Source organism: Callorhinchus milii, unplaced genomic scaffold (assembly GCF_018977255.1).
Source record: "Callorhinchus milii isolate IMCB2004 unplaced genomic scaffold, IMCB_Cmil_1.0 Scaffold1, whole genome shotgun sequence".
NCBI lineage: Eukaryota > Metazoa > Chordata > Chondrichthyes > Chimaeriformes > Callorhinchidae > Callorhinchus > Callorhinchus milii.
In genome coordinates this window covers 87,545,281-87,557,393 of record NW_024704742.1, presented here as the reverse complement: position 1 = coordinate 87,557,393, position 12,113 = coordinate 87,545,281, and the positions used below count along the sequence as shown (strand labels likewise).

General features: G+C 44.9%; 1 protein-coding gene across 8 annotated transcripts in view; it reads right to left on the bottom strand.

Moving 5' to 3' along the window:
* kank1a (KN motif and ankyrin repeat domains 1a) overlaps window positions 1-12,113 on the bottom strand; it is a 104,635-nt gene that overhangs the window by 18,916 nt on the left and 73,606 nt on the right. For all 8 annotated transcript variants that reach the window (XM_042332916.1, XM_007892626.2, XM_007892627.2 and 5 more), the window contains one exon: window positions 8,030-10,690. In XM_042332916.1, the coding sequence (XP_042188850.1) occupies window positions 8,030-10,690 (2,661 nt within the window). The remainder of the gene's footprint in view (window positions 1-8,029; window positions 10,691-12,113) is intronic.

The following is a 12,113-nucleotide window of genomic DNA, read 5'->3' as shown; positions in this document are numbered from 1 at the left end:
ATGCCCATAGTTTTAATCTGTTGTTTCACAAAATGCGTCTCTCAAAAGCACCAACCAACCCCCGCAATTTTCTGCAAGGTTCACCAAACCTCTCGCAAAATTTGTCAAATGCCCTGCAATTTCTGGAAAATATCTCCCCACCTTTTCTATTGGTCCAGCTCATCACTTACTATGCCAAAACAATGTGAGGCAGCAATAAATAAAGCAAACAGGATATTTGCTAATCAGTTGAGTTTAAAATCCCCAGACGTCATACAATGCTGTACAATGCTCTGGTCAGACCGCACTTTGAATATTGCATACATACACCGTGATATAAGAGAGCTGTCCAGGCCCTTGAGGCTGTGCAAAGGAGAGCAATGATGGTGATCCTCAGTGTTAGAGTAACAACTAGACAAGCTTCAGTTTTGAAAGAAGACAGCTCAGAGGGGACCTCATACCGGTGTGGAAATTTTTAAATAAGATTGCAAAAATAAACCCAGAACAATACTTTAGGATGCATCAAGGCTGTAGAACAAGAGAACAGGTTTAAAGTTGTTAAGGGCAATTTCAGGACAGACATCAGTTTTTCTTTACACAGAGGGTAATCAATGACTGGAATAAGTTGCCAGGAAAGGTGGTAACGGCCAGGACACAGGACTCATTTAAAAAACAGCATGATTTTGTAATTCTGGGGGTTGTTTTGGAGGGAAGAGGTCGGATGGGCGAAGGGCCTTCTTCATCCAGACCAATCTTGTGATCTCATGAACAGCCATAAAATGAATGAATAGGGACTGGGACTTTCTGGATTTGTATACCCCCCTATTTCACACTGGGCAGTGACTTTGATACCTGAACCATTAGGGAAGTATTTATATATTTGAACATTACAATTCCTTGATCTCAAGCTACAGACTATCCAGAACTCTGCAACCTGTGTCCTCTCTCACATCAGATTCCAAGAGTCTGTCACCCGCATCTCGCTCGGCTCCACTGGCTCCCCATTCCACAGCGGATCAAATTCAGGAATCTACTTCTTACCTTTAAATCTCTCCATAACCTCACCCCACCCTACCTCCTAAACCTCCTCCAACACTACCTACTCAGACACTCCCTTTGCTCAGTGCCCACTTGCCTGCTTCATGTCTCCTACCCTATCTGGTCCACTGTTGGTGGGCAGGCTTTTAGACACCGTCCCCACTCTCTGGAATTTCATCCAGAGGCCCTTGGACTCTCTCGCTCCCTCCCCTCGTTCAAAGCCCGCAAGGAGACCTCTTTGATCACACTTTTGGTCATCTTTCTCCTCTCCACTCACCTCAGGTACCCAGCCTGCAGTGTCAATTTTGAGACATCTTCTCAATGTGAAAGGTGCTATATAAATATAAATTATACTGCATCTCCTTACTTTGGGACACCGGTCATCTTAACGAGGTGGACTACACAAAGGAATCTGGATAGACTGTGTGGACTCGTGACAGATGTCACCAAAAGTAGATAAATGTGGAGTGCTGAGACTAGGAATGGGGAAAATTATGGTTGCAGTACCATTAAAGAAAGCAATCAAGATATTAGGATGCACAGCCAGAGGGATTAACATTAAGCACAGAACACACTATTAATTCCTTAAAATCTCTGCCTTTTCGACATCAGTGGGTGATAAATATGTGCAGCAGACTGCCCAGAGACAGCAATGATGAACAGTATCAGCAAATTCAAGATGCAGCTTGACGCAGTTTTGACACAAGAAATGTTTGTAAGGGCACCTTCTGGAGGTATTTTACAGTTTGGAAAGAAACACGATAATCCATTAGGTTAGCTCTGTACATTCCCTCCACAATTCGCTCCATTCCACCGATGTAATCTTCTTGATTCCTGCATTCCAGCCCATATCCACAACTATGATCTGATAGTCACTCTACATTCCACCAGCTAGACAACAGGCCCATATCAATCAGAAAGCTTCAAAAACCCTGTCCAAAATCCTTTTAGAATATCTACATATAAACACACATGTTACCGTGTATGGATCAAGTGGACAAAAAGCTGTCTGCATTTTGAGGCTTTGCTGAAGTGTTTTACACACAGTTCAAAAAGAATAACAAAATTCCTCTCAGAGGAACATCAAGGTTCTCGACTCTGCATCTCCCAAAGTTGACAACTTTTGAAAGCTTCCCCACCCTCATTTCAGATGATTAAAAGTCTATGGGCGTTTCAGTCAATTCACTTTACAGTATATCTGTGATGCACTTTGAGACATCTAGAAGACGTGAAAAGCGCTATATCAAACGCAAGGATTATTATTTATTATTATAAAATAAAAATTTAAGTACATTTATCTATTTTAGCTGAATGGGAAACAATTTTTTTTCATGAGTAGGCATGTCGGTCTTCATCTTAGCTACAACAGGAATTACAAATTGATAATAATGAAGCAATGATCAGGTCGTTGTTTTAAATGTAAACGGGTGCAATGCTAAGTATAATGTCTCTATTTATAATTTTTTAAAGCGTACCACAAAGAAAACGTCATCAGTCCTGAACAGCCGAGCCAGTCTCTCTCAGTCTCCTCCGAGAAAACAAATTTTATGTTGTGGTTGGGAACGAATTACTGAAATAATAACCCTGACAAAACTGGAGGCCTAATATGGACACGATTGGACCACTCAATTTCTGATGCCTGCTCTGCTTACTCCACTAGGAGATAAATGGGAAGCAATATGTAAGCAAAGAGGAACAGTAAACATATTACTCATGTTCACTGAATGTATTGTGGACACAGCCCTGAATAATACCACATTTAACGCAATAGTTCAGATGATGACAAGGTAGAGAACCATTTCAGTACCTTGAAACAAGCAAAACTTCCTGTTTATACTAGGTCGCCTGGGATGATCATTGCCAGTAACCTCAGTCAACTCCAACCAAAACAATGACTGGGGATACATTTTCATCTAGCCAGGCTGGGTCTGACTCCAAGAAAAATATTTCCTGGAATTACTCACATGTAGAAACAAACACATTAAGTTACTGGCTAGCCATACAAGCTGCACAAGGATCTCAGGTTTTATTTCTTCTAATTGTCATTACTGGTAAGGAGTCAGCGAGCAATCAGCAAGGAGTGAGGACGCGACAGTGGTGTGTGGGCAAGGGGCTATTGGCTCACAGCACTAAATTACCCTCGCTCCTTGTAATAATCGAGCCTAAAATACATACTAATAATTTACCAGTCTAACAACACCGTAAAATAATAACTTTTTGGGTTTAAAGCCAGCGAGATCTCTTGGGTTCTCTGTACATTTCATGTCAACACGAAGAGAGAACTACAGGCCAATGCAGTTTTAAGTGCCACTGAGGAAATAACTGGCAACTCAAAAAATAAAACTTTTACAAACAGCAAAGAGTACATTTCATTAGTTTTGATTCATGCTGTTTCGTTAATGACCAACCATCACAGTGTGAAGCATTGAACCCGTGGCAGTAACACAGTGACGTAATCGACAATGAATGTGCCCGACACTGATGCCCTCTTCCAGGTCACAGAGTGCACTTAGCCTGTCAGATCCCATCATACATCTTCCCATAAGGAATGCAAGGTTAGCATAAACTAAGTATGTGGCTTCAATTTAACATGTCACCACTTCTCGCAGACACTGGAGACGGGAGCGGGGGTGACGGAAGCGTTTAGTGAACTACATTAGCGGAGTTCCGCTAGACCCCTCTCCAAGCAGCACTGTCACAAATACGGTAAATGCGTGTAAAGCGCCAGGAGACGTCCGCCTTTTGTGAAAGAAGCTAATTGTCAAAACTGCAATCGTAAAAAGGTCAGAACGCTGTATGGCTTGCTAAGCATGAAGCTAAGTGGAACAGTACAGATCCTCAACATGCTCTGTTCCTGCTATGCCTGTTTACGAGCAGTAAGTAGGAACCTGTTGTTAGTCGATTGGCAGTCCGCTTTCTGGGGTAATAATCCGTCCCCCCCAATTTCTTTTTAAAAAAATACTAAATGGGTCACTCAATCCATGATTGTTTGTGGGACACTGCTGTTTGAAATGGGCTGCCACGTTTTGCTCACAAAATATACAGTCAATTCATTTTACAGTATATTCTGTGAAATCCTTTGAGACATCTCAAAGACATGATAAGGTCCTATATCAAATGCAAGGATTATTATATTATGATTATTATTATACTACTTTGGTTCAAACTCCATGGTCAGAACAAGAAGGAAATCCATCAATGAACGATCAGAGGAAGATTAAGAACTAGACTTGCATTTAATGTAGGATCTCACCAGATCGAAATGTTACATTTTTGTAGTTACTTTGACATAAGGAATGGTAGCAAATCTGCAGCAACAGCATTAGGATCCAGGTAATCTGCTTTTAGGTTAAATTTTAGAAAAGGGAACAATATTGGTGAAGACTTTGGGAGGAATCCCTCCTCTTCTTGAAAACAGAGGCATGGAAATTTGTATTATCCATCTGAACCAGCAGCGTAGGGAGAAACAAGATCTTGGTTTAACGTCTCAGTTGAAGAGCACCACCTCGGTCAATGCAAAGCTCCCTCAGTACTTTGTGGAGTCCTGTAGCTCAGTGGTTAGAGCACTCGCTTTGCAAGTGAGAGACCTGAGTTCAATTCCAGGCAGGGCGAAACCTTGGGCAAGTTTCCTTACTCCACACACCTAATAATAATCCTCCAAAACCAAAAACAATAATAAAAAATTGGCATTTTTAATCTACGACTGTTTGTGGACATTGCTGTGCGCAATTGGCTGCCGCGTTCGCCCACAAATTTACAGTCAATTCACTTTACAGTGTGTTCTGTGAAGCGCTTTGGGACGTCCTTCCGACGTGAAAAGCGCTATATCAAATGCAAGGATTATTATTATTATTATTATTATTATTACTGAAGTTCAGCCTGGATCGTGAGTTTAAACACTGTTGTGTGGCTAAAACTCACAAACCTTCTGACCGATACAATATAAATGAAGATTAAGAACAAGACTTGCATTTAATGTAGGATCTCACCAGATCGAAATGTTACATTTCTGTAGTTACTTTGACATAAGGAATGGTAGCAAATCTACAGCAACAGCATTAGGATCCAGGTAATCTGCTTTTAGGTTAAATTTTAGAAAAGGGAACAATATTGGTGAAGACTTTGGGAGGAATCCCTCCTCTTCTTGAAAACAGAGGCATGGAAATTTGTATTATCCATCTGAACCAGCAGCGTAGGGGAAACAAGATCTTGGTTTAACGTCTCAGTTGAAGAGCACCACCTCGGTCAATGCAGAGCTCCCTAAGTACTGAAGTTCAGCCTGGATCGTGAGTTTAAACACTGTTGTGTGGCTAAAACTCACAAACCTTCTGACCGATACAATATAAATGAGAGGTGGTGGAAATAGACAGCTCAAGACACCCAGCTCCGTACTACCTCAAAAAAAACAGAATGTGGAAATAAAACTACAGAGTTCTTGTAGGTCCAAAGGTTATCACAATTGATTTTGATTAACTTATAGCTTTTAATAAACAAACTGAATCTAATTAGAAAATTAATAATCCTTGTATTTGATATAGCTCCATATGCTCCTTGAAAAGCCCCAAAGCGCTTCACAGAATTTCACAGGATTATTATAAAGCATATCGATTGTAAAGGCAAATCAATTTACAGTGGGTTGAATACAACAACAACAACAACAACAAGATTCCATTTATAGAGCGCCTTTCACGTCAGGAGGACGTCCCAAGGCGCTGCACAGTTGGGTCATGACCCGAGCAGGGGGGAAATGGTCAGGGTGAGGGGAGGGAAGGGAGGGAGAGAGGAGGGGGAAATGGTCAGGGTGAGGGGAGGGAAGGGAGGGAGCGAGGAGGAGGAAGAGAGTCGAGAGGGGAGCTGAAGGCACGGTCAAAGAGAAAGGTTTTGAGACCGGCCTTGAAGGAGGAAAGGGAGGAAGCAAGGCGAAGGCACTGGGGGATGGAGTTCCAGAGCCTCGGGGCTGAGAGGCTGAAGGCCCGACCACCGATAGTAGGGCGGTTGGGGCGGGGGACGTGGAGCAGACCGGAGCCAGAATACAAATGAATTATGAAAAAGAACAGACCAATCGAACTAAAAAAACAACTTTTCCTCTTGTTCTTATAAATAAGAGTGATCTGATCTCAAAGAAGCTCATGTTCATTTTTTGGTTGGGTCGAGAGCTGTTTTGTTAATTGTGAGACACAACATTCAATTTCAGAAACGGGAGAAGGAAAGCAGCGGAGGAGGGAGACTATGAAAAGCAGTCATGCTCAAAGCAAGCCTGCTGGGCAGGCTGTTTATGGAGTGGAACAGACTGTGGCAGTGAAGTACACAGAACAAACAGTTCAGGTTAGTGATGAGCTGGCATAGTTAGATGGGGAGATAAAGAAAGGGTAAAATAGAGGGAGAAAAAAAGACACAGACAGATGCAATTTTGAACCACAGCGGCCAAATAAAACGAACAATATTCTACAAGTTTAATTAAACTTGATGTCCACCTTCTGAGGATGGTTTATGCAACGAAAGGATTAGCACCCGCCTTACTAGCTACGCTGTACAGCAAATTAGAATCTTTCAAGCGTCAATAAATCCAATTACCGTTCGCCTGTGTAATGGCTCTGAATACAATAATGATCCTTACATCTGTTACAGCGCCCATCATGTCAAAATGCCTCCAATAGCTTTACAGTCATTTATTATCAAAATAATCATACTTGTATTTGATTCGGTGCTTTTCATGTCGGGAGGAAGTCTCAAAATGCTTCACGGAATTAATTATAAAGTGTAGCAACTGTGTAATTTGTAGGCTAATTAAATATTACAGCTTTTTCCAAAATTTGGAAATCCTAACATATTATGGCACTTTCAAAGAAGTCAGAACAGAGCCCAATCCCAATCTTGTCCTCGGTCTATAATTCATACACATGCCCTTCCCAGGAGTGTCATTAGAGATTAGTTGTGGTGCTTGAGGGAACTATTACTGGCGGGTGGGTCGGTTATCCAAGGACACTGATATAAAATAGCTGTTAAAAGAAACAGAGGGAAGGTGAGGAGAATTTTTTTCACACAGTGAGTTGTTTGGATCTGGAATACCTTGCCTGAAAGGGCGGTGGAAGCCGACTCGATAACAACTTTTAAGAGAGAAGTAGATAATTATTTGGGGAGAACAAGTTTGCAGGGCTATGGGGAGAGAGCGGAGGAGTGGATTGATTCGGATAGCTTTTTTCAAAGAGCTGGCACAGACACGATGGGCTCAATGGCCTCCTTCTGTGCTGTATAATTCTATGATTTCCCCTTTTACCCTGACTGATCAGCTAACAGCACAGATGTCCCCACATACTCTATAGTCATGTGGATTCCCAGGCAGGGCGAAACCTTAGGCAAGTTTCCTTACTCCACATATCTCTGTTTACCAAACTGTAAGGTAAGAACCCACTTGTTAGTTAATTGGCAGATTGCTTTTTAGGGGTAATAATCCTCCCCAAAAATAATAATAATCTGTTCACTCAATCCACGACTGTTTGTGGGACACTGCGGTGTGCAATTAGCTGCCGCATTTCACCCACAAAATATACAGTCAATTCACTTTACAGTATATTCTGTGAAACGCTTTGAGAAGTCTTGAAGACGTGATAAGGCGCTTTACCAAATGCACAGATAATTATTATTACAGCTTTGTGATGCATTTCCTCTCCCTATAAAGGATGCTGCACGTCCCCCGTACACCCCACCGTCAATGGGTGAGCTTTCAGCCATTCAGCCTCCGCTCTCTGGAACTCCATACCTTCGCCTCGCCCATTCCCTCCCCATCTTTAAAGCCCACCGTAGGATTACAACCATGCTTTTGGTCATCTTCCCTACTCTCCCACTCCCCCAGCTCAGGCTCCCAGACAGTTCTGTGCAGAGTGTTTTGACTGCTTCCCGACAGGAAAGGTGGTACGTAAATGTAAAATTATCATTTAAAAATGTCACAGCCAGAGTAGGGAACAAAACTGAGCAACTTCTACATGGAAAGGGTTGTAGACTTGCAGCTAACCTGTGTCAATCTCTGCGCTGTCCGGACGGAGGTCCACAGCGTCACCGCTCCTAATTTCCTCGGTGCTCCCGTACTTCATGGCCGAGCTAATAGAAGACAGGGTGTTGATAAGCTGGCAATTGAGAGAGCCAATGTGGGAGCCAGGCTCTCCGAAGGCATCAGCCAGTTCAGTGTAATTTTCCGCCAGCAGCGTCTGCTGTTCCTGCAGCAGCTTTTGCACAAGCTCAATGTAATGGTGCAACTGTGGTGCCGGGTCCTGAACAGCCGGCTGGCCCCCTTCTGCCACGCACGCAGGCTCGTCGCCTACGCCGACGCTTTTTGTGTTGCCGTTTGCAAGGGTTGGACTAACCGTGCCACAGCCAATGTGTCTCGTTTTCAGACCGACCAAATAGCTCTCGTTAACGTTGATCTGTCCGATCCCAGAGTCTTTGGTCTTAACTGAGGATTTTTCCAAATCAATATCACTGGTGGCTGTTGTGCCAACTCCAACAGAGCGGGTTTTCAGCGCTGTGCTGACATCTTTCACTCTACCATCGCCCACAGCCACCGTCCGCATTTCAATGATGGCTGTGCTGGTCTCTTTATCGCAACTGCTCGCGAGGGTGTTGGTGCTGGACTCCATGTGGGCCACCTGTTCAGTGTTTGTGAACTTGCAGGACGTATCTATTTGTGTGTGCGTTTGTTGGGTGGTGGTTTGTGGTGCTGCCATGACAGCCAACTCAGCCGTGCTAACCGCCACAGTGTTCGTGCTGGAGGACGCCAGTTCTTTTGCTGGGAAAACCACCACATCCACCAAACAGTCCCCGCAGCCTACGGACTGGACGTCCTTGGCCCGCGGAGCGCTGTGTGGCCCCCCGGAAATGTCTGGATCCTCCACAGTCTCATCGGTGTTCACACCCATGTCTGAGAAGCACACGTTCACTCCACAGGTCACAGTCTTATCGCACATTACAACGTGCCCGCCTACATTCTTCTCTTGCACTTCCACTTTCTCATGCACAACCCAGCAGTCCATGGGGATGGCCGGCCCCACAGCCACGTCACAGAGATCGGGCTTGCATGTGACTCCAACGCTACGCGTCTCTTGCTGGATTCCTACACAGGCGTCTGCATACTCCACGTGATCACCTACCATTTGGCTTTTGGTCTGCACTGCTGCCTGCACCGACACACTGCATACTGCCGGTCTCGCTGTCGCACACTTGTCCGCCTTCTTCCAGGAACCGGCAGCCTGCAGCTCAAACTTCAACTTGCTCATCTCCGCTTGATGCATAGTTTCTTTGACCTGCGCCTCGAGCCTGTAAACTTTATCCTTCAGAGCATCGATGGTCTGCTGCTGCAGCTCAATCTCCTGATCCGCCTCCGTGGAGACACCTAACAGCGCCTCCGTCACCCCCACACTGACATCTCTCTGCTCACTCACCGTCCCCACTGCTACATCTTTGAAGGATCTCGCAGACCGGTGGTAAATCACAAAGTCATTCATGTTTACATCTGTGCTCACAGCCACAGACCTGAACTCTCTCGCCTTCGCCAGATGTTTTACGCAGGGCTCAACCCCGCCTGGCTTTTCATTGCCATTGTCCTGTATCTTTCTCTCGAGAGCCTGCACCTCTGCCGTGAGCTGCCTGAACTCTTCCATCCGCAGCGAACTCTGCTCCAAGCTTTCCATTTCGTCCTCGGAATCGATGTGCAGCTCCCCCCGCAGCGGCTCCAGCTGATCCGCGTTGCCCGCGCTGTAGGACCGCTTCCGGAAGCCGGGAGCCACGTTCTGACTCGAAAGCTTGTGGCTCTTCAGCTGCGATGCCAGTTGCCTCTTTTCCTCTTGTAACACTGAGATTTTCACCTGCAGAATGGGAATGGCTTTCACTTGCTCCTCCAGCTCTTTGAGGCGACGCAGTGCCACCACCATTTGCTCCCTGATGTGCTGCAGGTGCGTGGGGGTGACGTTGGTGACCGGGGTGGTGAGCCCCGAGCTCAAGGGGCTGTGACGGATGGAGCTGCCCATCGATGACGTGAAGTACGGATTGTAATCCCCGTTGGTCTGGAAGCCGTTGTGAACTTGCTGGGAATTTGGGGACACCTGGTTCAAGCCGGTGGAGCCCGTGAACGAGGACAAGGAGCTGGTGGAGCCCATCCCTCCGAAACTGGCAAACCTCGGACGCCGGGCGTCCCCTGACGTGGACTGCATGATCAGTCGCTCCTGTTCCAACCTCCGGCGTGTTTCCATCAGCGTCTTTTCGACATGGAAGTTGTGTATCGGTGGCCTCGGTGAGGGCGGTGGCAGCAGCTTATTCTCCTGAACAGTTAAAAACGCCTGAGAAGCTTCAATCCCACCGCCCCTTATTGGAGGAGCTGGCTGGCTCCGTGCACCAATAAACAGAGATGGTGACAATTTGTTGTCCTCACTGTTGGAGGAGGATAGGGATTCAGTCGAGGTCCATCCACTGACCTGCCCTCCGGCGTTTCTCGTGGTCGCCAGTGTTTTGGGCACTTTGGGCTTTCTCTGAATGTTCACTTTCTTTATGGTGTTTCCCCTTTGTATATCATCCACATACTTGAGAAAATCAAGGTCTATCTGGTAGCCATAAGGGGTTTCCACAGAATACGGAGACTGCGGATCCTTTTCATCTTCACCGTTTAAGGAAGCCTCTCCTTTTTCTGTAAGAGGGAAAATATAAAAAAAAATTCAAGTTGCTAGTTTCCTTCCAAAAGAAACAGTTTCATTTTAGAAAGTTCAAAAAAAAAGCAGCATAGAATCTCACATTAAAGATCACAAATGCATAGTGGTAATTGTTATCCCTGTGAACCGAAAAACAAACAGGATGCAGTCTTGCTTTGAAGCTTATGAAGTCTGGGACAAGAGAGGTATGTTGCATGTCTTAATAGACTTTAACTATCAATCTCCGCTGAAGTACAACATCGAGTGGATAAAAATAAAAGATCCAAGATGGTGATAGTCCTAAGGGTATCAGCAAGCTGCCATGAACAGAAATCTGCTGAAATCGCTCACTGTTTGACTTCAGGGGCATGTTACTTTACAAATAAAGAGGTGGTCTGTTGTACAGTAATCAGGTGGCCACATGTACTGATGTGAACTATAGAGGGGGACAGAAAGGGTAAATACACAAACGAGTTCTACTAAAGCCAGGTCATGGCTACCTTCAGTTTACGTTGCTCCCTCCCCCCCCACCCACAGAAGAGTTCAGACTTTGCTGAACTGACGGGTGAGAAATAATCTATTCTCTTGTGTTTCAGAAAGATTTTTTTAAAGTCTGTTTGTCACACTGCATGCGGTTGGTCTCCGGCAGATTTCGCCTCTCTTGGAGTAGGCTTGCTAAAAATATGCCTTTCAGTTATGGTCTGAAATTCCACAGCTCAAAGTGAGACCGTCTATACAAATATCAGGGCAGACATTGTGTAAAACCAGGGCACAAAGCTTCAGGCTAAATTAAACATTATATTAAACATCAGGCTAAATTAAACTGAGCAATCTCAAAACCTCATGTGTGCAACAATAGAATAGCTGTTGCTCAGATTTCCTTCAGCTGCGCTAGTTTTGCTCTGTGCTACTGGACGAGAAATGAGACATAGCTTCAGTACTTACGTCTGCAGGCAAGAGACTGGAGGAAACGAGAACGATCCAGCTTCTAAAACGGTGGTCAAGTCTTGGCAGTATAATACAGCCAATACTTTTTTTAACCCCTTTTCTTCCAGAGGGAGGAAGGGACAGGGAGGGAAAACTTCCGTTGCAACATACTCTGCAGGGCCTCCTCAGACGCTTTTGCTGCTCTGATCAGCTTCAACTAATCTGAACGAGCTATCAACTGGAGCCCTGCCTGCTCAAGCTCCTTCCGTGCTCTATAAGGTAAAATTCCAGTATTTTGGGTAACTTAGCCAAATGAAGCACAACGCAGCACTGCCCCATCACCAATGAAATCTTTCAGCTTTTTGAGACTACGCCAGAACTCTTCCACCTGCTGCTGAACACTGTCTTTTTGAATTGAAAACAGTGCAGCTTCTGTTCATTGAAGCCGATGTATAACGTGCACTGTTGTACTACTGCACAGATCGGACTGTAAAA